The sequence below is a fragment of the Coregonus clupeaformis genome, unplaced genomic scaffold (genome assembly GCF_020615455.1).
Source record: "Coregonus clupeaformis isolate EN_2021a unplaced genomic scaffold, ASM2061545v1 scaf0868, whole genome shotgun sequence".
Classification (NCBI taxonomy): Eukaryota; Metazoa; Chordata; class Actinopteri; order Salmoniformes; family Salmonidae; genus Coregonus; species Coregonus clupeaformis.
Window position 1 is genome coordinate 108,826 of NW_025534322.1, and position 25,340 is coordinate 134,165.

Sequence of the window (25,340 nt, forward strand, 5' to 3'; positions counted from 1 at the left end):
ACAATTATTTCCTTATTATATGTCCTCGACACTCCCTCCGAAAGTAGCCTCGACCAATTAGAAAACAATGTCTGACTTCTGACTGACTAAAGGTGTTCTTTGCCATGCTCCTTCCATCTAGAGCTGATGGAATGTTCAGCATGTATAAATGCAGTTCTAAGAGGAAGCAGTAGACTAGAAGGACCTGGCAGAGACAGAGAGATACAAACCTTTCACAGGTTTTCAAACAAATCTCAAGATATCACTGTGGGTATGTACACAACTAGCTAAATATAAAATGTGCACTTGTATTTAATGCATGATACGGGTGAGGGAAATATTATGACGTTAATACTCATCATGTCTTGGTACATGGGCACAAACACTTTGGCCCTATTGCCTCTAAATGTAAATGTAATTGATCTGACATCATTTTTATTTGACAGTAGCTTAGCACTACAAGAGTGATTGTAGTAAACAAGAGTAGGTTCAACTTTTTAAAGCTGTTTTGTAACATTTCACATTCAAGAATGGTTTGTTTGTTAAGTCACATTTCACAATTCAAAAGGTTATTTTCTTATCCCCTTCTAGGAAACACTGGTTGACCTGACAGGTAAAATGCCTTAGCTGTTTTTGTGAACTACTATGAAAAACATTATTAACAAAATGATTTCAAGTTTTACCATTTAAATTGACATTGACTGAAATTAAAGGTCTTAAGTATTGATGTCTCCCTTTTGCAGAATGTTCTCAATCCTGTTTGTCACAGTCTTCTTGGCCAGCTGCTTGGCAATGCGTGAGTAATACAAATACAATTCTGAATTATAATTATTCAATAATAGCTTTTGTGCTTTCCCCAACTTGTCTTTTTCAGTTAGACTTAGGAGTTCTTCTTTGAGACAAAAGCTGATGTATTAAAGCATTGCAGAATATACTTTTGTTAATTAATCTGCACTTTATTCATAATATAAAGATATTTCAGAAATGTGTTGGCAAAATTGAAATGATGTATATATAAATATGTTTTATTAATATAGTAAATATAGTAAACATATTGCCCATGTTATTTTAGCCATCAAAGAACCGTACTCGTATTCCTCTGCGGTGGGTCTGGGCACTGGCACCCCATTTGCTTCCTCCGGTGAGGGACGCATCACAGCGGTCAGAGTGTGGGAGAACAACAACTACTACTACTACTACTACTACAACAACAACGCCTACATCAACGGGTGAGCAGACCCTGACCCATGAACAGACACCACCGACTCAGTCCAACTACACTACCCAACAGACACACTCTTTCTTTCTTTCTTTCTTTCTTTCTTTCTTTCTTTCTTTCTTTCTTTCTTTCTTTCTTTCTTTCTTTCTTTCTTTCTTTCTTTCTTTCTTTCTGTATTTCTGTATTTCTGTATTTATTGTGTTTATTACATATTCAGTACATGACAAAACAATAGTGTTATCATATCTAACCCAGAGTACAATGGAAAATGTCAGTCCTTGATATTCTCTGACGCTACCTGCTGTCTCCGTCTGAATGTGCCTTATCAAAACACAACCAACGTGAAAAGCTTCCTCTGTTTTAGGTTCCAGCTGAGATATAGCAACACCTGGTCTCCTGTGTTCGGTCGCGAAGTGGGTGAAAAGCAGGAGATGGAGCTGTTTAAGGATGAGGCCATCGTCGAGGTGTCTGGGAAGTACAACCCAGCAGACTACATCTGCTACCTGGTGATCACCACCAACACAGGGCGCACTCTGGCGGCCGGCCTGCCTAACCAAGTCTCCTTCAACTTCTACCCAGCCAACAAGGGCAATGAGCTGAGGCTGCTCAGCGGTCGCTTCAACGGTGCCGGGATCACTTCCATCGGAGCCCACTGGGGATTGGTGTACAAGGAAGAGGCTGGAAACAGTACCTCCTCTTAATCGAGAAAAAAAATTAAGTATGTCTTGCTCTTTGGGATGGTTTCCCGGATACAGATTTAATATCACTATCTGATGGGTGCTTCATGCGATTTTAAACTGAATTAATTTGAATATTTAGAATTTTTTTGGGAGTAATTTTGTACTGCTTCAAGTGAGGTGATCCCGTTTGAGTGAGTGGGTCACGGACCACATGCGTTGTTACTCATCACTTGAGGTTGTATTTATCACAATTAATGAAATAATCATATGGGATTTAAAGGATTCATTATATATTTGATGAATTGAACAATAAAATATTATGGGGAGATAATTGCATATCATGGTACTTCACCTTCACTATTTTATACACACTGTATTTTTTTTGTGTGCTCCTTTTGCATACTGAGATTTAATAAAAAGCATATCTTTAATCATTATATTTCATTGTATTTCTTTTGATAAGAAAATACATACAGTAGTGACCAGAAGCTACAATATACTAATCTGTCATCTTAACAAACTCAAACTGAACAAACTCAATAAGAACCTAAATGTATAACTGCAAGACCGTTAAAACGCCTATCCAATAGTGATGAAGGGGGGAAGAAATCGATTGTTACATATCGGGATATTATTTTCAACGATATCGTATTGCATTGCATTGACAATATCGCAGCGTGTCCAGGAGCCATCGCCAGGGAGATCCCTCACAGATCTCCTTCGCCTCCTGGACTGGGTCAAGCCGAGTGAGGAAGAGAAGGGCTTGACATTATGGCAGAAGGGCGAGAGGCTGGCGAGGGACATGGAGACCTGGTCCACGGGTAGGAGAGACGCCCCGAAAATTTTTAGGGGGGGGCTCACGACGTCGGACCAGCGGGAGGCCGCGATAGAGCGGCCCAGTGGGTTGCCGGAGAAGGCCGCCGGGTTACGGGGGCCACTGGTCGAAGAGGGGATGGAGGAAGTAGAGGCACGGCGAGAGGTACTGGCGTGTGTTGCCAGTCCGGTCCGGCCCGTTCCAGATCCCGGTGTAGGACCAGTGGTGTGTGTCCCCAGTACAGTCCGGCCCATCCAAGCTTCCCGCACCAAGCCAGTGGTGTGCGTCGTCAGTCCGGCACGGCCCGTGCCTGCTCTCCGCATCAAGCCTGTGGTGCGTCTCGTCAGCCCGGCTCTGCCCGTTCCTGCTCTCCGCACCAGGTCTGTGGTGCACGTCGCCAGCCCAGTCCGGCCCATTCCTGCCACTCGTACCAAGTCAAGGGTGCGAGTCGCCAGCCGGATTCAGCCCATTCCTGCTACTCGCATCAAGCCAAGGGTGCGAGTCGTCAGCCGGATTCAGCCCATTCCTGCTACTCGCACCAAGCCAAGGGTGCGAGTCGTCAGCCAGATTCAGCCCATTCCTGCTACTCGCACCAAGCCAAGGGTGCGAGTCGTCAGCCGGATTCAGCCCATTCCTGCTACTCGCACCAAGCCAGGGATGCGAGTCTTCAGCCTGGTGAGGCCTGTTCCGGCCCACGCACCATGCAAAGGGTGCGTATCGTCTGCCAGGTCCGGTCCATTCCTGCCTCACGCGCCAAGCCAGGGATGCGCGTCGGCAGTCCTGATCCAGCTAGCTGGGTCAGATCGGACTGGGGGGCACTACGGGGGGATTGTAGTAGGGTGGTGGTCAAGCCCGGAGCCGGAGCCGCCTCCGAGGAGCAATACCCACCCAGCCCTTCCCTATTTGGGGTGTAGGCGCGGTCGGAGTCCGCGCCTTTAGGGGGTACTGTCACGCTCTGGCTCCGGGACTGTGTATTTTGAGCCAGGGGTGTGTTCATTTGGTTGTGTTGTATTTGGTTGTGTTTCATTGTTTGGTCGTGTGACTCCCAATCAGTGGTAACGAGTGTCAGCTGTCGGCTCGTTATCTCTGATTGGGAGCCATATTTAAACTGTCAGTGTTCACCTTAGTGTTGTGGGTTTTTGTTCCTTTACGGTCATTGTAACTGTGGACTTCATGAATCGTTTATTGTTTTGCACTTTAGTATAATAAAGTCATCATGTTCGCTCAACACGCTGCGTATTGGTCTGCTCCTTTTGAAGACGATCGTGACAGGGATGACTTTGTTATCGGGGGATACAGATAGTGCAAGTTACCATAAGACTCTTTCACCACATCCCCAGGTGGCTTGCATGGAGGATAAACCTGACAGAGAGTCAAAGCCTGTCAAGGGGAACGGAGTAGTTGTTAACCTTAACAGTCCTCTTTAGACCGTATACTGAATCCATTCCAACCACAGGTTAAAATCTATTTACTCCGTCTCCATCTGTACTACTTCCTTCAGGTCTATAGTTTGCACTGTCTCACTACCTCCCTCAGAGAGGTTTACTCTATAGGGTGCCCCAGTTGAAGAAGATATCTCACTTGTCAGGTCTGTAATCAGTTTTAGCATAATTCAGACTTTCAGACAGTACCTACCCTCATATGGGTCGCACTGCCATTTCTGATAATTCCCTACTTTCACAATACTCCACCTGTCCCTAAACTGTGTATGGAGATTGGTGATGTCCTTCCCTAAAGTCCCTAGTATTTCCCCTTTCCCTACGTCTAGCTGTCTCCTATGCCTTTTCAACTTGTGTTAGGTTAACTACCACTTCTGGCTGAAACAGGAGGGTCCGTGTGTGTTAGGAATATTGCCCCCACAATCAGACAGCTACCTACCGTCGGGAGACCTGTGAATTCCCACCCTCGCCCTGAGAACATGTCAGACGCCAGAGGCCAACCCATTGCTTCACCTTCTATCGAACTCACACAGGGATGATCAGACAGGGTAAGGGAATCTTCGTTAAGGAGCCAACCCCCGAGCCCTAGTGGTGATCGGATCTTTCTCCTAACTCTGTGTTTGTTCGTCAGGTGTAGCTGGGTTTACCTTTTTGCAGTGAGTGACATGCACCCAGATGGATCTCTCAGCTATTCTGCTGGCAAAGGCAGTACTTGGTAGGGCCCTTCCCGCCAGGCCTGATTCAGTCTCCTGGTTAGATAGAGTGGGTCACCTTCTCCTTTAGTTCACCTGTGGGGCACAAAACCTCTGACATACAGGTGTGGTTAATAAACTATCATACATGTTTTTTTTGTTTTTTTAAAGTATTTTGTCCTCTCCTTCGTATATATTTAATATTTAATCCAACCATCCCCCCTTTTTGACACATGATTTGGCCATTTGTCAATATTACCACCTACCTAAACAATCACTTTGGTAATATTGGTAATTCATTATCCAATTGCCATTTCCTCCACTCTGTCTTCTGTTATTTAATGGTTCAAATCAAATATATTATTACCAAATTATAATCTTCTTCACAATTTTCACAGTACTATAAATTACCCTCAACTTAGTAAAATAAACTATCTTAAAGTCCTCCTCTCATGCCTTTAGAATTTACTAGTGTGGATGATTAAAATAACACCAGAATGTTAAAACAGAGTTCAGAGGCAATTGAAATCATTTAATGAACTGTTTAATCCCATAGTATACTAAACATTACCATTATTCTAAATATTTCATAAATGTTAGTTATCCCAAGTGTTCATTAAGTCCTCATGACATTCATTCTCATAAGAAATCATATATACCCCAAACTCAGTCAAAAGCTAAAAAAAAAAAAAAAAAAAACTCCATAAAATTCACTGTGTGCTCCTCTAAGACCTATCACCCTTGACCTGCTGAAACCCCCCCAAAATTGAAACAACAAGGCTTTATAAACATCATACTAGGTGTGTTGTTTTTTGTTTGAAAAACCCAATTTGAAAAACAACCACAAATAGCCAGGCCTTAATTTGGTAGCTCACTTTTATGACCTAAATACTGCCTAACTTCACTACTGCTCCCCTAGCCCTAGGCAACATTCCAACGAGATGAGCTAATCTCTTTCTCCTGGTTATCCCCAGTCTTAACCCATCAATAATTGTTTGTATCAATCTAATTCCTCATTTCCCGCTAAACCATTTCAGTTCGCTATTCAATTTATTTAACTGTTCTCTCTGATTATGCCCTAATTAATAAAACAACTACTTGCTATCGTTGATTAGCATACATTTAATTATGTTTCTACCATCTGAACTGTACTGTCTCTCACCCTCCCCTTGCTCCTTCGGGAGAGCGCATGGTAACCTTATAACATATTTTCATAGACTTTTCTAGAATACTTCTATTTAAGCTATCTAATTCAACCTTTCACATTTCTCAATCCACATAGTAATCTAGGTATATAGCCCCACTGCGAAAGCTTTGTCTACTGTCCCTACCTGTGTTCGAACCAGGGACATCGCCAGTCACTCCACACCATCTACGATTCTCTCAAAGTAAATACTTTAACGTCGCACATCCAGCCACGTCATCACCCCCGTCTAGCCAGCCCTTCCGTCTCAAACACCCTAGTAGCCAAAATAAAACACACTCTAACAGTGTTCTGCATTTTCCTCTATCATCGGGTTTAAGAACTAACGTAACAACATTAACTATTCTCTATTGCTGTAGTAACGTCTTGTTTGGTTCCGTTTATTTATTACGGAGTGTCCATAATACTATAATAATACATAATCGAATTCCCCTCATGCATACAGATTTCACCTTATGCCATTGAAATGCCAAATAAACCATAATAGTTCAATGGAGCCCCCTATTGGCTCTCCCCTACCTATACATTACTTCCATAACCACATTAGTTATGGTCCGATTAGCAATTAAACCTTATCACATGATCAAACAACGCCACAACCTTAAACTCATATGGGGCGGCAGGCAGCTTAGTGATCAGTAGCGCCGCGCCAACAACCGAGAGGTCGCCGGTTCCAATCCCCGAGCCGACCAGGCGAAAAATCTGCCGATGTGCCCTCGAGCAAGGCACTCAACCCCAATCGCTCCTGCAAGTCGCTCTGGACAAGAGCGTCTGCCAAATCACCAAAAATGCAAATGTAAATATTCTCTACTTTCTCACCCATCTCATCCCTCGTCAGAAACCCACAGGCACCTCTCAAATAATCACCCCGTGGTGTTCCCAGCCAACTCCAGTCTTTCCTCGCTCCAAAAGCCACACTTTCGCTCTCTCCAGCCCCTCCCCTCGCAACTCTCTCTTCAGCTTTCGGTGGGAGCAGGCTCTTTTGAAGAGCTGTTTTTCGTTTTAGTGTTCCAAATATTCTGTGGTTATTTAAAGTATTTTAATCTATCTATTTAAATCAAATCATTCCCACCTAATTAGTTAAAGTTGGTGCATGTTTATATTGAAACGATAAACCAAATTATTTCAGTCTAATTGTTTAACCAGTATTTTGCAGGGTCAAACATCAAACGTTAAATCAAATAATAAACAAAAGCCTCAACCCAAGCACCTATAACCAGAATTATGCTATGTCTAACACCAAACGGCACAGTTCAAACATATCAGCTCAACCGTTTCAGTTCAGTCACACAATTCATCACTTTAGCTTTATGTTCCCAATTGTTTTAACGGGTTATATGGTTTAAGCAACCACAAACCCAACAGTTATCCCCAAATTATACAGTTTGGACAGCCACAGACGTTTTAATTCCCAATTAGTTTTCTATCAAGGTATACAAGTTTGTCATTCACACTCTCATACATACGACAACACTCGCACTGTCTAACTTTTAAAGTACCTCCTATGAGTCTCTCAGTCATAGCTCGCACTGTCTAAACTATTTTAAAGTACCTCCTATGAGCCTCAGTCATAGCTCGCACTGTCTAAACTATTTTAAAGTACCTCCTATGAGCCTCAGTCATAGCTCACACTGTCTAAACTATTTTAAAGTACCTCCTATGAGCCTTCAGTCATAGCGTCGCACTATCTAATCTATTTTTAAAGTACCTCCTATGAGCCTTAGTCATAGCGTCGCACTGTCTAATCTACTTTAAAGTGCCTCCTATGAGCCTTAGTCATAGCTCGCACTCCCATGGGTTTAACCATCACAATCATCAAACATTTGCATAGTATATTGTGAAATCGAAATAGTATACTGTAATTGTTATTTATAGTACAATAGGGTTCACTTACATCAAACAGGTGTTTCACAAAATTAATTTGGATAAAGCCAATGTGCAAAACTTCAGTTATATTACAATAGGTGTTTTGCTTACCAAATCTGGTATTGGAATAAGAATCAAGAGATCTTCAATCCAAGCTTAATTTATTATGCAAAATGTATGTATGATAAGTATGAAGGTTCGTATACGGGCTCACTGAAAAACCACGCAGGGCAGACAGAGAACTAGAATTATTGTTTACAGATTATTTCTCAAATACTCTGACAGAAAGCCTCCACCTCTTCTGTTGGCCAACCAGAGCAAAGGACTGAGTGTGGTCCAGACTCCATTCAGCCAATCCGTTGGCGCAGGGGTTGGTCCCAACTCCTCGGCATTTCATTTGTTGCACTGTTGCCAGGCATAAGTTGCTATGATAATAACCTGCGGAGTCAGCACCCAAAAGACACCATTCCACTGTACTCCATGTTCAAGGACAGTTTCACAGACTACAAAGAGAGAGTGTTCGTATCTGTAAGAAATACAAGTCTTATCTGTCCTACCCCTAACGTTCCTTACATGAATAACAGCCTGTTATGTGAAACAATTTATATCAGTACAGTTCATTAATGCATTCATTCCAAGCTATTCATCACATACAGATCCAATTATGAGAAAAATAGAACCCAACAATTGGACCCTCAAAGCATCACAAAGCAAAACCTGGGCAGCATTTCAAATGATGTACAGTAAGTGTTTTTGACAAGTTTTCATTCTACACTGAACAAACATATAAATGCAACAGGTAAAGTGTTGGTCCCATGTTTCATGAGCTGAAAAAAAGATCCCAGAAATGTCCCATACAGATGTCTCAAGTTTTGAGGGAGTGTGCAATTGGCATGCTGACTGCAGGAATGTACACCAGTGCTGTTGCCAGAGAAGTTAATGTTAATTTCTCTACCATAAGCTGCCTCCGAAGTCATTTTAGAGAATTTGACAGTATGTCCAACAGGCCTCATAACCGCAGACCATATGTAACCACGCCAGCCCAGGACCTTCACATCCGGCTTCTTCACCTGCGGGATCATCTGAGACCAGCCACCAGGACAGCTGATGAAACTGTGCGTTTGCAGAAACAAATAATTTCTGCACAAACTGTCAGAAACCATCTCAGGGAAAATCATTTGCATGCTCGTCGTCCTCACAAGGGTCTTACATTTACATTTTAGTCATTTAGCAGACGCTCTTATCCAGAGCGACTTACAGGAGCAATTAGGGTTAAGTGCCTTGCTCAAGGGCACATTTACGTCATTTAGCAGACGCTCTTATCCAGAGCGACTTACAAATTGGTGCATTCACCCTATAGCCAGTGGGATAACCACTTTACAATTATTATTATAATTTTTTTTTTGGGGGGGTAGAATGATTACTTTATCCTATCCCAGGTGTTCCTTAAAGAGGTGGGGTTTCAAATGTCTCCGGAAGGTGGTGAGTGACTCCGCTGTCCTGGCGTCGTGAGGGAGCTTGTTCCACCATTGGGGTGCCAGAGCAGCGAACAGTTTTGACTGGGCTGAGCGGGAACTATGCTTCCGCAGAGGAAGGGAGCCAGCAGGCCAGAGGTGGATGAACGCAATGCCCTCGTTTGGGTGTAGGGACTGATCAGAGCCTGAAGGTACGGAGGTGCCGTTCCCCTCACTGCTCCATAGGCAAGCACCATGGTCTTGTAACGGATGCGAGCTTCAACTGGAAGCCAGTGGAGTGTGCGGAGGAGGGGGGTGACGTGAGAGAACTTGGGAAGGTTGAACACCAGACGGGCTGCGGCATTCTGGATGAGTTGTAGGGGTTTAATGGCACAGGCAGGGAGCCCGGCCAACAGCGAGTTGCAGTAATCCAGACGGGAGATGACAAGTGCCTGGATTAGGACCTGTGCCGCTTCCTGTGTAAGGCAGGGTCGTACTCTCCGAATGTTGTAGAGCATGAACCTGCAGGATCGGGTCACCGCCTTGATGTTAGCGGAGAACGACAGGGTGTTGTCCAGGGTCACGCCAAGGCTCTTCGCACTCTGGGAGGAGGACACAACGGAGTTGTCAACCGTGATGGCGAGATCATGGAACGGGCAGTCCTTCCCCGGGAGGAAGAGCAGCTCCGTCTTGCCAGGGTTCAGCTTGAGGTGGTTATCCGTCATCCATACTGATATGTCGGCCAGACATGCAGAGATGCGATTCGCCACCTGGTTATCAGAAGGGGGAAAGGAGAAGATTAGTTGTGTATCGTCAGCGTAGCAATGATAGGAGAGGCCATGTGAGGATATGACAGAGCCAAGTGACTTGGTGTTGTGACGTCACGAGAGGCTACACAGCTTTCAGCGGGATTGCTCAAGTAGTGCAAGGAGACAAGGTTCAAACAAAACAAGGATTTTATTATAGGTCTTGGGAAATTAACGAAAATATAACAAAATTCTGTTCTCTTGTGGCTCTTTAAGGGTTAACAGTTCAGGGATGTCTCTTCCACATCCAAAGTCATAATTCTCACTCGCTCAGATAACTTTTCCCCAGCCTTACTGTAGTCCACGTTGCAGCTAGTGGCCAACCCAGCAAAAAGTCCTTCCAAATGTCTCTCACGTATTTCCACAGGTGCATATATCCAAAGGTGAGTATTTCCCAAAGGTAAGTATCTCCAAATCCTTATATTCCTCATGGAAGTGGACGTGCAGCACTCTTGTCCTCCAGAGAGCCCAGGTTGGAGACTGTGTCTCTTCCCTTCCCAAACCTTCAGCTCATCAGCTCCTCATTTGTTTCAGCTGCGTGGGAAGATTGGCCATAGAGGGGTGGAGTTCCCGACCATACCAGCAGATGGAGCCATAGCTGTCTGGGTTTGCAGCCACCTCAGGGGGATGTAACGTCCCTCCAGGACACAGCCTCTCGTGACATCACACATCCCCCTCCTCGGGACCGACGTCCTCGTCGGGGTAAAGGCAGCGAAGAAGGCATCACGCCGGGAGAGGGCGTCCGCATTGCCGTGGTGCTTGCCAGCCTGCTCTCTCTTCCACTCCTCCAACTCTAGGACCAGGGACTCAGCCTCCTGTTGTCTCTCCTTGAGTTTCTTACTGAACGCATCAGCCTTGGTTTTAGCAGAGTTTAGCTTCTGTTGAGCAGCTTTCAGTTCCTTCTCTCTCTCTGCCTCCGCATTCTTCATCTTGTTCTCCAACACCTTGTACTTCTCCTCTGCCTTCTTCTGGACCTCCTTACTACTGCGCAGGGTCTCCTCACACTCCTCGATGGTCCTGCGCAGCCTCTCCAGCTCCTCCTGTTGCTTAGGGAAGGAGCTCTGTTGGAGTTTAGCCTGGAGGATATCTAACTCTTCTGTCTTCATGTCTAACTGTTGCTTTAACAAACGATACCTCTCAGCGGTCCCCTTCAGACCAGACAGTTCTTTGTCCAGATTCTGTAGCTCCGTCTCTGTGTCGGTCTGGGCACCTGCCATCCCTATCAGAGCCCGGGCGGGAGTGAGTAATTCGGAGGATTGCACCGGAGCCTTCCCAGGATGAGTCTTGCCTCTCCGTTTCCGAGGTACTCGGGTTATCCTCTCCTGAGACTCTCTCCAGAGTGGGTAAAAGGCTGGGCAGTCTCGTCCAATTAGGACAGGGACGGGGAGGGAATCAACCACCCCCGCCGTCGTGTGTATGGTTCCCCGTGTGCTGGTCATTGTAAGTTCAGTAATGGGGTATTCTCTGGTGTCCCCATGGACACAGGAAACTGGGAGGACTTTCCCCCGGGGTCAGACACGTTGGGCCCACCAAATCCTTACGCACCAGGGTGGCCCGGCTACCAGAATCCAGTAAGGCCTCCACATCATGGTGATTCACAGTTACCGGGCAGGTGGGGGGTCGATCTGGGCTGCCATCTACGACTCCCAAGAGCGAGGCAAAACGGTGTGTGGGTGCTGAGCTGGAGGACTCCGGAGTGGGCATAGGTTCATCGGCTGGTTTCCCACACTGCCAGGAGATATGTCCCATCTCCCCACACCGGTAACACTGTCGAGTTTCCCCCTCCTGGTGTACTCTTCTTGGACCCGCCTGGTTTCTGGCTCCCCCTGGAGCCGGGATAAGTCCTGACGTGGCTGGGTTCGAGACCTTGGGGTCCTTTGGACGGGTTCTTCCCATTTGTGGTGGGGCCGCCCTCCTGGGGGTCTTTTTCGGGAAGCATTCAGCATCTCCGCTGTGGCCTGGTACTTTTCCACAGCTTCCACGGTCAGATCAGCCGTGGTCAAGGCCTGTTGACTGATGAACCGTTTTGCCTCATAAGGCAGGGCGCGTAGGTAACGATCCACCACAACGGCCTCCACCACCGCCGCTGCTGTATTCCTCTGCGGATCCAGCCATTTCCTTGCGATTCGGACAAGTTCATGCATCTGCGCCTGAGGAGGTTGGTCTGGTTGGAAGGTCCAGCTGTGAAAGCGCTGGGCCATACCAAACTTTGTGAGTCCATATCTGCTGAGGATCTCAGACTTCAGGGCATCATAGTCAGTAACCTGGTCAGGGCCCAGGTCCCGGACAGCATTCAGCGATTCCCCGGTTAGAAAGGGGGCTAACAGACCAACCCACTGTTGCTTGGGCCAGGCTTCCCTAGTGGCCGTGGCCTCAAATGCATGCAGGTATGCCTCAATGTCATCGGTAGCTCCCATCTTAGATATAAAGTCACTTGCCTTTATTGGGCGGGTATTTTGGACCACCCTCTGTCTCTGCAACTGCAACTCCTCTGCCTTCAGAAGGTTGGCTTTCTTTTGCTCCTCCAAGAGAGCCACGTTTGCTTGCATCTGGGCTTGCTGGCCAGCAACAAGGGCTTTCAATATGTCCTCCATTTCAGTCGGCGGGGAGCCTACGGCCAACTTGGAAAACTGGGTGATCAAACCTTCGGTATCCTCCTCTGACATGCACTATTAACGCTTGAGCGTGCCCGTATTCTCCACCATCTGTGACGTCACGAGAGGCTACACAGCTTTCAGCGGGATTGCTCAAGTAGTGCAAGGAGACAAGGTTCAAACAAAACAAGGATTTTATTATAGGTCTTGGGAAATTAACGAAAATATAACAAAATTCTGTTCTCTTGTGGCTCTTTAAGGGTTAACAGTTCAGGGATGTCTCTTCCACATCCAAAGTCATAATTCTCACTCGCTCAGATAACTTTTCCCCAGCCTTACTGTAGTCCACGTTGCAGCTAGTGGCCAACCCAGCAAAAAAGTCCTTCCAAATGTCTCTCACGTATTTCCACAGGTGCATATATCCAAAGGTGAGTATTTCCCAAAGGTAAGTATCTCCAAATCCTTATATTCCTCATGGAAGTGGACGTGCAGCACTCTTGTCCTCCAGAGAGCCCAGGTTGGAGACTGTGTCTCTTCCCTTCCCAAACCTTCAGCTCATCAGCTCCTCATTTGTTTCAGCTGCGTGGGAAGATTGGCCATAGAGGGGTGGAGTTCCCGACCATACCAGCAGATGGAGCCATAGCTGTCTGGGTTTGCAGCCACCTCAGGGGGATGTAACGTCCCTCCAGGACACAGCCTCTCGTGACATCACAGTGTATAGGGAGAAAAGGAGAGGGCCTAGAACTGAGCCCTGGGGGACACCAGTGGTGAGAGCACGTGGTGCGGAGACAGCTTCTCGCCACGCCACTTGGTAGGAGCGACCGGTCAGGTAGGACGCAATCCAGGAGTGAGCCGCGCCGGAGATGCCCAGCTCGGAGAGGGTGGAGAGGAGGATCTGATGGTTCACAGTATCAAAGGCAGCAGACAGTTCTAGAAGGACAAGAGCAGAGGAGAGAGAGTTAGCTTTAGCAGTGCGGAGAGCCTCCGTGACACAGAGAAGAGCAGTCTCAGTTGAATGACCAGTCCTGAAACCTGACTGGTTTGGATCAAGAAGGTCATTCTGAGAGAGATAGCAAGAGAGTTGGCTAAAGACGGCACGCTCAATAGTTTTGGAAAGAAAAGAAAGAAGGGATACTGGTCTGTAGTTGTTGACATCAGTGGGATCGAGTGTTGGTTTTTTGAGAAGGGGTGCAACTCTCGCTCTCTTGAAGACGGAAGGGACATGGCCAGCGGTCAAGGATGAGTTGATCAGCGAGGTAAGGTAGGGGAGAAGGTCACCGGAGATGGTCTGGAGAAGAGAGGAGGGGATGGGGTCAAGCGGGCAGGTTGTTGGGCGGCCTGCAGTCACTAGTCGCAAGATTTTATCTGGAGAGAGAGGGGAGAAAGAAGTCAAAGCCAGGGTAGGGCAGTGTGAGCAGGACCAGCAGTGTCATTAGACTTAACAAACGAGGATCGGATGTCGTCAACCTTCTTTTTCAAAGTGGTTGACGAAGTCATCCACAGAGAGGGAGGAGGGGGGATTCAGCAGTGAGGAGAATGTGGCAAAGAGCTTCCTAGGGTTAGAGGCAGATGCTTGGAATTTAGAGTGGTAGAAAGTGGCCTTAGCAGCAGAAACAGATGAAGAAAATGTAGAGAGGAGGGAGTGAAAAGATGCCAGGTCGGCAGGGGAGTTTAGTTTTCTTCCATATCCGCTCAGCTGCCCGGAGCTCTGTTCTGTGAGCTCGCAATGAGTCATCAAGCCACGGAGCTGGAGGGGAGGACCGAGCCGGCCGGGAGGATAGGGGACACAGGGAGTCAAAGGATGCAGAAAGGGAGGAGAGGAGGGTTGAGGAGGCAGAATCAGGAGATTGGAGGGAGAAGGATTGAGCAGAGGGAAGAGATGATAGGATGGAAGAGGAGAGAGTAGTGGGAGAGAGAGAGCGAAGGTTGCAGCGGCGCGTTACCATCTGTGTAGGGGCAGAGTGAGTAGTGTTGGAGGAGAGCGAGAGAGAAAAGGATACAAAGTAGTGGTCGGAGACATGGAGGGGAGTTGCAGTGAGATTAGTAGAAGAGCAACATCTAGTAAAGATGAAGTCAAGCGTATTGCCTGCCTTGTGAGTAGGGGGGGATGGTGAGAGGGTGAGGTCAAAAGAGGAGAGGAGTGGAAAGAAGGATGCAGAGAGAAATGAGTCAAATGTAGACGTAGGGAGGTTGAAATCCCCCAAAACTGTGAAGGGTGAGCCATCCTCAGGAAAGGAACTTATCAAGGCGTCAAGCTCATTGATGAACTCTCCAAGGGAACCTGGAGGGCGATAGATGACAAGGATATTAAGCTTAAATGGGCTAGTGACTGTGACAGCGTGGAATTCAAATGAGGAGATAGACAGATGGGTTAGGGGAAAAATTGAGAATGACCACTTGGGAGAGATGAGGATTCCTGTGCCAACACCCCTCTGACCAGATGCTCTCGGGGTATGCGAGAACACATGGTCAGACGAGGAGAGAGCAGTAGGAGTAGCAGTGTTTTCAGTGGTGATCCATGTTTCCGTCAGCGCCCAGGAAGTCGAGGGACTGGAGGGTAGCATAGGCTGGGATGAAGTCAGCCTTGTTGGCGGCAGAACGGCAGTTCCAGAGGCTGCCTGAGACCTGGAACTCCAGGTGTGTGGTGCGTGCAGGGACCACCAGGTTAGAGAGGCAGCAGCCACGCGGTGTGAGGCGTTTGTGTAGCCTGTGCGGAGAGGAGAGAACAGGGATAGGCAGAGGCATAGTTGACAGGCTGCAGCAGATGGCTACAATAATGCAGAGGAGATCGGAATGAAATGAACTAAACATCTGGGAAAGGAGAGAGCAGGCCTCCCTCACCAAAAAAAAATATAACTCTCCCAACTTCCACCTCAGAAACTATAATTGTTTCACTGAACCACCCGAATAAAACTCTCCCAACTTCCACTTTAGAAATTAGAATTGTTGTAAACTACAGCAGACTGTTATCAGTAGCTGTAATTAAGTACAGCAGCTACCGACCACCTAACGTTAATGCCTCGGATAATGAGGTTAGAAAAACAGCTGAATGGTGGCAGCTAGCTGGCTCAATCACAGGTACTCTTAAGCATGAAATAACATTGGAAACAACTAACCACAGTTGCTAAAAGTTACCAGTAGCTACCCGCTAGCTAGCTAGCTAGCTTTGTTGGTCCAAGTAGTGGGTAAGCTAGACTCGTGCTTAGCCGGGGTCCGCCGAATACAATACTTACCTACAATAACCTACAATAACTACCTGAGTAAGCTACCTATAATACCAAACTACAATACCTACCTACAATCTAAATACATGGTTTAAGCTTTACTCAACACCATATAAGAAGCCAAGCTTACCTTTCATAACGCAGCAATGATTAAACGTTGGGTAGCTAGCACAAAGATATTGTATTTAGCTACTACAGTACAGCCAGCTGGTAGTGTTGGCTAGCTAGCAATGGCTGCTGTGTTGACTTTGTTTGAAAAACGGCGTCGCTGCGAACGAATGTAGCTGGCTAAAAGGATATTGTTTTTAGTTGCTACCGTTGCTAATAGCTACTCGCCAGCTAATCCAGGAGGTGAGTTAGCTAGCTAGCTTCGTGCTACACCCGGCACCGCCGAATACAAAAGTAACCTACAATAACTACACAACAACTACCCACAACAGCCCACGATGCCTACCTATACTACTTAATAATATACAGCCCACGATGCCTACCTATAATACCTAACTACTGTACGCCTATGTAGATATTCCATTTAAAATCAGCCGTTTCCAGCTACAATAGCCATTTACAACATGAACAATGTCTACACTGTTTTTCTGATCAATTTGATGTTATTTTAATGGACAAAAAAATTATTATCTTTCGAAAACAAGGACATTTCTAAGTGACCCCAAACTTTTGAACGGTAGTGTATATATTTTGTATATTATTATTATACATTTTGTAGTATTTTTTTAAAGGTGTATATTTTTTGTACATATACAAATGCTTTATAGAGGAGGATAGAGGAGAGACAGTGGGAAAGATAGTTTTTGGCTGAAAAGGCATTGGTCCGGATTCAAACCCATGCTGCAGCAGTATATGTGATCCGGGGGCAGTGGTTTAGACTGCTAGACTACCTTAGTCCACGTGTTTGTAATGTTGCTCTTACATCATGGCCATGGCTGCACTGAGCCCCTGTCCTTTACTAGTCCACAGCGCCTCAGGAACCGCACTCATAGTCATAGCCATAGCCATAGTCTTGACCTGACTGTAGTTCGAGCGTCGTAACTGATGTAGTATCGGCTCAATGCTGGCAATTATTGCTGATAAACAAAGGAGTCCGCTCATACTGAACCTTTGATCATAAGTTTTATTCATATCACAAGATTTCAGCATGAGGTTAGCATTTAGCATTAGCATTAGCCTGTATGCACCATGTGGCATGAAAACAATGTACCCGACATTGCGCCTTAAATTATTTTTTCCTTGTTCCTAACTTTAGGCTGCCGTGAGTTATGGATATTCTATGAGAGGTTACATCAGACAAATGCTTCGTCAACCACCAGCTCAGCGGTAACATGCAATAAAATGTATATTCCAAACCCCAGTCCCAGACTGACCTAATCACACCGAATGCGTTATCAGGATTTATGGCCCACCCTAGGGGTCGCCTCGCTGAGGGCTTATCAAATCCACAATGTCCTAACTTGTATACATATCTTGGCCTTATTCACTTCCATCAATTGTTCTTGACTTCCTATTCAAGCAACACATCTCTATAGCCAATCTATAGACTCTCCCCCCTTTTGCGCTGTTTACCAGTGCAAACATTTTTTATAATGATTAGCCAGACCCCCAGTTCTCAGCAATAACGCAACACGAGCCACACATTGGTCCTAACGGTACATCTCTCCAGTGCACACCCAAATAGCATCCAAACTAACAAAACTCCCAAAGCGGTGAGAAAAAACTCACCCTTATCTGGTCATGACTTCAGAACGAGTCAGCTTGGCGCTTGAATGGAACAAAGAAGAGATGCAGACCCTCCCTTTTCGTGACGCCATTTGTAGTATCGGGTCAATGCTGGCAATTATTGCTGATAAACAAAGGAGTCCGCTCATACTGAACCTTTGATCATACGTTTTATTCATATCACAAGATTTCAGCATGAGGTTACAGGTGTCAAGATCACCCGGAGAACGGCGTCCCAGATTGCAATGGCCGCTCTAACCTCTTCGTCGTTTTTACCCAGTATATATAATCTTCCCAAGATATGGGTGGCTCCCTCTACTGTCCAATCCCCTGTCTACAACACACAGACTTCTCTGTCCTATCCGGGGTGTCAGACTAAAACCATTCCCTCTGACACTAAAATAAACATCCTCTCCGGTTCCACTTAAAAACATTAACAACGTCATAATCTTAATACACTACATTCCCCCCTTCGAGAGCGAACTAAAAGTCTCGAAAACAAACAGAATAGGATTATGACAAGTAACAATTTATCTTATTGAGTATCTTTAACATTAAACCAAAAACATTTTCCTCTAGAGTGTAAATACCTTTCTATGAAATATGAATAACTGTTTATGAAGTGTGAATACATTACTATGCAATATGAACAAATCTTTATGGAGTGTGAGAGCGAAAAACTGTCTGGCAGCCTTCGTTCCAAATATCCATCCATCAATCAAGACAGTAAAATTCTCTCACGGTCCCTCTGCCCCAGGCAACCACCTAGGTACTCCCGATGAATTCATAAATCTTTATCAATGCATTTGAAACTATGATGCAATTAAATACACATGAAAGCCCCTGCAAACAAAATACTATCCAAAAAATGTCCACTCTCTGGCTGGTCGACCCATCGGACCCTACAGTGGATCTCTATCCCTGCCTAGACTCCATGTCCCTAAGCATCCCCGAAATAAACAAAAACATCTAAGATCCCCACATGTATCCAATAACATCAAATATCATTCTACAAAAAGTAATACCTAAGAATATGACACAAATTATGTATTACACATGCAAATATGTCTATATTTCATTGCAGACACTGGAATGTAGTCCACTACACTTCATCTCCTCCGTAGTCTCAACTTCCAATGCATTGTTGATGATGGAATCGGACTTTCCACACCTTCCTTGTTCCATCTCCTCCAGTCATTGTCCTTTCATATTGTCCTTGTTTGCGTATTTCAATCTCTACATATTCCCCCATATGCTTCTGGAAGAAAAGAAAAGACCAAACAGTATCTTTTGCAAAACAACATTTTCAAATTAAAACATCAATATCAACTAAGAATATAAAAATTATATAAAATGATATATGAATCACATCATCCTATTTCCCCCCTTTGATTCATAACATCATACTAAAATCACACTAATATTGATTTTTTTTTTGAAAAATGATCAAATAATCAAAAAGGATATTTATCCATCAATACTCCATCCAGTCCCACTTGTCCATCTTCATCCAGATCAGGAACAGTCAACAACGGCATCTGAGTGTTGTCTCCAGGCATCACAACTCCAACCTATCTCAATATCATAGCTTTCTCAAAGGTCAGTAACAAATTACAAAAGAAAAACATCACACACAGTGCTATCAAAACTGCCATTAAAATCTAATCCATCACTGCTCCCACTGGGCCTAACTGATCTTGCAACCCAGACTTCGCTGACCATCCAGCTCCTTCAGATCTACCAAATGCATCCCTTATATTCTTCAATGCATATATAACCCTAGTGATATTATCTGAACTATCTGGACTCAAAGTATAACTAATATTATCAATATGATCTTCCCAAATGTTACCCCATACCATGGAAAAAGTCCCCCCTTCTCTCTTAGACTTATCCTCCAATGATAGGCTTCCCAGACTATGAAATGTCGCCATGTCTCTTTTCACCCTATTTCCAAACCTAGATTCAGATTTATCTGTGTCCGGTGCCACCCCTCTTTTAATGGTAAAAGCCTCATATGGAAGCTTCAACGTTGACATGTAACAACATCCTGTCCATCCATAGGGTAAGAATATATACGCTTTATCACCACAAACCCTCCAAATATCTCTAAAATTCCCAATAGTCACATTGTCAGGCAAAATCTGATCTTCCACCATCAAAGTCTTGCTGTTCTTACTACTGTTGTTATAATAGACTGAAGTGTTGATGTCATTGTCGTTGTTTCATCTAGTTTCCCCAAAGCTTTGAACTCTTTACTTGTGCTTCCATCTATCACCACTAGTGTCACTACATCAACTCTCAGTCCTAACTGTGTCACGCTCTGGCTCCGGGACTGTGTAGTTTGAGCCAGGGTGTATTCATTTGGTTGTGTTGGGTATAGGGTGTGTTCATTTGGTTGTGTTTGGTTTTGGTTGTAGTGTCTTGTCTCGTCATGTGACTCCCAATCGGAGGTAACGAGTGTCAGCTGTCGGCTCGTTATCTCTGATTGGGAGCCATATTTAAACTGTCAATGTTCACCTTAGGGTTGTGGGTTTTTGTTCCATGTTTCAGTCTGTGTACTGAGGACTTCACTATCCGTCATTGTTTATTGTTTTCTCGTTCGTGCACTTTAACTTTAATAAAGTCATGTTACGCATAAACGCTGCGCTTTGGTCCACTCCTTCCATAGACGGCCGTGACAGAAAAACCCACCAAAAAGGACCAAGCAGCGTGTCCAGGAGCAAGGAGACTGGACATGGGAGGAAGCGCCGGGTAAGGAGATCGAGAGGCTGGCGATGGCCCAGGTGGGCAAATCGTGGTCCTGGGAGGACATGCTCGGGGGCAAGGGACCTTGGGGGAGGATCAAGGCCCTGGCGAGAGAGGAGCAACGGGCGTCAGCAGGGCCATCGTCGGAAGGACGAGAGGCAACCCCAAAAAGTTTTTGGGGGGCACATGGCTTGGGCGGCTGGGCAGCAGGAGGCTGCCACAGGGAGATGTGGAGAGAAGGCTACCGGATTACGGGAGCCATTGGCAGTAGAGGGAGGGAAGTAGTTGAGGCACGGCGTGAGAGACTGAGGTGTGTTACCAGTCCGGTCCGGCCCGTTCCTGATCCCCGGTTAAGGCCAGTGGTGTGTGTTCCCAGTACGGACCGGCCTGTTCCTACTCCACGCACCAAGCCCACGGTGTGCGTCGCCAGTCCAGCCCGGCCGGTTCCTGCTCCACGTACTAAGCCTACGGTGTACGTCGCCAGCCCAGCCCGGCCTGTTCCTGCCACCCGCACCAAGTCTACGGTGCGCGTCGCCAGCCCGACCCGGCCTGTTCCTGCCACTCGCACCAAACCTACGGTGCGCGTCGCCAGCCCGGTCCGGCCTGTTCCTGCCACCCGCACCAAGTGTACGGTGCGCGTCGCCAGCCCGACCCGGCCTGTTCCTGCCACTCGCACCAAGTGTACGGTGTGCGTCGCCAGCCCAGCCCGGCCTGTTCCTGCTCCACGTACAGAACCTACGGAGTGCGTCGTCAGCCCAGCCCGGCCTGTTCCTGCTCCACGCACTAAACCTACGGTGTGCGTCGCCAGCCCAGCCCGGCCTGTTCCTGCTCCACGCACTAAACCTACGGTGCGCGTCGCCAGCCCGGTCCGGCCTGTTCCTGCCACCCGCACCAAGTCTACGGTGCGCGTCGTCAGCCTGGTTCAGCTCGTCCCTGCTACTCGCACCAAGCCAAGGGTGCGAGCCGTCAGCCTGATCCAGCCCACTCCTGCTACTCGCACCAAGCCAGGGATGCGAGTCGTCAGCCTGGGGAGGCCCGTTCCGGATCCACGCATCAAGCCTAGGGTGCGTTTCGTCGGCCCTGTCCGGCCCGTTCCTGCTCCCCGCACCAGGTCTGTGGTGCGTGTCGTCAGCCCTGTCCGGCCCGTTCCTGCTCCCCGCACCAAGTCTGTGGTGCGTTTCGTCAGCCCTGTCCGGCCCGGTCCCGCTCTCCGCACCAAGTCAAGGGTGCGCTCGTCCAGCCGGTCCGGCCCATTCCTGCTCCCCGCGCCAAGGCAGTGGTGCGCGTCGTCAGCCTGGTAAGGCCCGTTCGTCCTCCACGCACCAAGCCAGGGGCGCGTGTCGTCAGTCCGGCTCCGGCCAGCGGGGCTAGACAGGACCAGGGGTACTTTGGGGGGTTGGAGAGGAGGTGGGGATCAAGGCCGGAGCCAGAGCCACCGCCGAGGAGGTATGCCCGCCCAGCCCTCCCTTGTTTAGCCCGTATTGAGGCGCGGTCGCGTCCGCGCCTTTAGGGGGTACTGTCACGCTCTGGCTCCGGGACTGTGTAGTTTGAGCCAGGGTGTATTCATTTGGTTGTGTTGGGTATAGGGTGTGTTCATTTGGTTGTGTTTGGTTTTGGTTGTAGTGTCTTGTCTCGTCATGTGACTCCCAATCGGAGGTAACGAGTGTCAGCTGTCGGCTCGTTATCTCTGATTGGGAGCCATATTTAAACTGTCAATGTTCACCTTAGGGTTGTGGGTTTTTGTTCCATGTTTCAGTCTGTGTACTGAGGACTTCACTATCCGTCATTGTTTATTGTTTTCTCGTTCGTGCACTTTAACTTTAATAAAGTCATGTTCGCTACAAACGCTGCGCTTTGGTCCACTCTTTCCGTAGACGGCCGTGACAAACTGTAATCCCTCAATTTCAAACTTTTGATTATTAAAAAAAAATACACCTCCAATTACCTTGATCTTCCTGCTGGGAACTGTAAATATAGATACTCAATCACCCTCAATCTTCTCTTATCATTCAGCAACGCATACTTTCTCAATGCATCTGCTCCTAACAGATCTAAACTCCTACCATATCTATCTTCCCACTAAACTCTAAAATGTCCTTCACCACTGTTCTCTCTCTTACTACTAACTTTGAAACTTAGCTTACTGTCTTAGAGTTCCTTCAACCCTAGTTCTCCTAACTTTTTTATTAATCTAATCTTCTCTCCTAACTTTTAAAAACCTTTTCCACTGATTTATTCACAAAAGCCTTTACCACCAATTTTTAGAATATGTGATTGGGAAGTCCCCACCTGCTTCTGACTTCTTCACACACAGACTTGGCAAACGACTAAACATATTTTAGCCTAGTCTGAAATCTCTTGGTGTAGGAATGTAACCAAGAATAACAGTCACCCCTTTTAACTTTATTTTTCAGACATATTGTCTAATAGGCAGTCTAATAGATTCCCAAAAACCCTACTCTTTTAAAATCTTCTACCAGACAGCCGTCTAGTGTACATCTTATTGTACAGTTCAATTTACACAATGCATCTCTTCCCAACAATGCAATAGGTATATGTTCTAATATTAGTATGTCTATTTTAATTTCTCTTTGATTTTTATAGCAGAGCTCAATTGGTTCCTTAAGAGTAATCAGCGGTTTTAGTCCCTCAAATCCTATCCCAATTAGTTAATTTTACATAGTGAGATGTTTAACCTCTTTAGGCTGAACACAGATAAAAGCTTTTCCACTATTCACCTCTCCTAGTCCTTTGTTTTTACTTCAATTGTTAGATATTTTCTCTTCTTCTCTAATCGGTGCTATCAGCTGACACCCCCTTCGTATCTTCTAGGCACTCTAGAATCATTGCTCCTTTAAGGGTTCACCTAGAGAACAGGTGATCTTCACTTGCTCCTTTATCTTCCTCAGAAATTTCCTCTGTTGTTTCCTCCTGGCGCATTGCACTCACAGGTAAAGTGACCAACCTGTCCACAATTATAACACTCTTCTGAAAGTTGCTGGAAGTGTGGCTGAAATCTTCCTCCTCCTTCTAAGCCTTCTCGTCCTCTTCCTCTCCAATTCTGTGTCTGTCCAGAAACTGGCTGTGGATATGAAACAACTGGTACCGCCCTTGGTGGCTGGTACAATTGCATTTGACCTTGTTCAGTTGAAGCTGTAGCAGTGATTGTTGATTTGGTTCACTCTGATTCTTCATAACCAAAGCTTGTTTCTTCTCCTTCTTCTTCTCCACCAGTTGTATTTGATTGAGTTTTCTGAGAGTTTCTTGGTCCTGTTCTTTCTTGTTGTTGACATATCAGTATTCTTCAACAGCTTATATTCTAAGTTTTGTCCTCGAAATATCATCTTCCATCATCTTCTTACTAGTGGCCTTTTTCCTTGGCCTCAATGTATTCTTCTCCTCCAATTCTTGGGATTATTTTTCAAGCAGTTTTTCTTCTCTTCTGTATCTTCATCTTTATCTTCATCTTTCCGAACCTCATTCTTCTCTTAGTTTCCAGACATCTCGGTTTTTTCTTACTTCTGGAGGTTTGGATTCATTTTTATTGTAGTTTCTGCTTGTCCTCTATCTATTATTCAATCACTTTCATCATGTTGATGACGTCAGGGTTAAGATTCCCTCTACTAGCTATGGTTTGTTCAATGTCAGGCCAACTTTTGTTTCATTTGCCGGATAACCTAGCAATACTTTAGTTAAAGGATTACTATTTTGTACTATATCAACAGGTGTACTTACCTTCATAGTCCTGATATCTTTTTCCCCATTGTAACAACTCTTTTATATTCCTTTATTGTGAATTATTTTATTTTAGACTATATAGCATATGGCTTCCCCCCTTTAATTATTAATATAAACTAAACAACAACAAATTTTTTTTTTTTTTTTAAATCAATCAACAAAAATATGAATATCAAAAAAATCTATAAAAAAATTTATTCAATTTTTTTATTTTTTTATTAAAATAAATCAATTAAAAAATCAATTAAAAAATTATGAATAATAAAAAACAATTTTTTATTTCTATATCCTATTTTACCAATTTATCAATTAGTGGCTATTTTACCACAACCCATCCGGAAAGTAAATGCAAGTAGTCAACCTCAGAGCAATCCAAAAATAAAGACTTCCAATATTACAACACTACAATACCCATAAACCCCCTTGCTTTATAAGCACCCAATTATCTTAATTTTACAGAATAATGTCAGTACTCGATTTCCCAACACAACTGTAATCAAACCCAAGTGATGCACAGAAACTCCAAAATGCAAATTTTATTAAATCAGTGTTTTGCCAAGCCTCTGTGAAATTGTCATAACATCAAATATCCTGTAGGGGAAGATTTTGTAAACAGAACAGCACCAAAACCTTTTCACGTGATGTAAACGTCAGCACCTCTCTTTCTTTCTCTCTCTCTCCTCTCGTCCCATCGTTCCTATTTCCTCTCATATGACAAAAGAGCATAGAAACAGAAAAAGAATTTAGCAGTTTATGCAATCACTGAGTCACTTCAACCATTCAATATTCCTCCGTTCACATTCGCTCTAAGAATTAACTCAGGAATAATTATAGATAGCTCAAAAACATTTTGATTTTATTTATTTATTTAATTATTTTTATTTTTAATCCGTCAACATCTCTCTCTCATTTATCAATTCAATAGGTCACAAAAACAGTTTCATCTTTAACCAACAGCCGATGTAACAACTAGAAGATTCCATTCGTGTTCAAATCTCTCCTCTTTGTTCCTTCGTCTGTGTCAGAAGCATATGCTCCCCTACGTCACTCTAGTGTCGTAAAATCACACGCGCTGTAGTTTAGTAAAATCCAACGTGTTGTAGTCTAGTGCCGTAAAATCACACGCATGCGCAGTACATTCATCACCAC

At 45.4% G+C, this 25,340-nt stretch overlaps 1 protein-coding gene across 1 annotated transcript; it reads left to right on the top strand.

Moving 5' to 3' along the window:
- Positions 1–112: 112 nt before the first annotated feature.
- LOC121542640 (zymogen granule membrane protein 16) lies at positions 113–1,903 on the top strand. Its single transcript, XM_041852098.2, has 5 exons — positions 113–250; positions 571–592; positions 723–775; positions 1,052–1,208; positions 1,563–1,903. The coding sequence occupies exons 3-5, from the start codon at positions 724–726 to the stop codon at positions 1,897–1,899; spliced, it is 546 nt and encodes a 181-aa protein (XP_041708032.1). The 5' UTR covers positions 113–250; positions 571–592; position 723; the 3' UTR covers positions 1,900–1,903.
- The last annotated feature ends 23,437 nt before the right edge of the window (positions 1,904–25,340 follow it).

What these genes read in the sequence shown, in the direction of transcription:
- LOC121542640 (XM_041852098.2), top strand. Translation starts at nt 724, where the DNA reads ATGTTCTCAATCCTGTTTGTCACAGTCTTCTTGGCCAGCTGCTTGGCA. An exon ending in GGCCAGCTGCTTGGCAATGC is followed by an intron (nt 776 to 1,051) that starts GTGAGTAATACA and finishes ATGTTATTTTAG; the next exon opens with CCATCAAAGAACCGTACTCG. An exon ending in AACAACGCCTACATCAACGG is followed by an intron (nt 1,209 to 1,562) that starts GTGAGCAGACCC and finishes CCTCTGTTTTAG; the next exon opens with GTTCCAGCTGAGATATAGCA.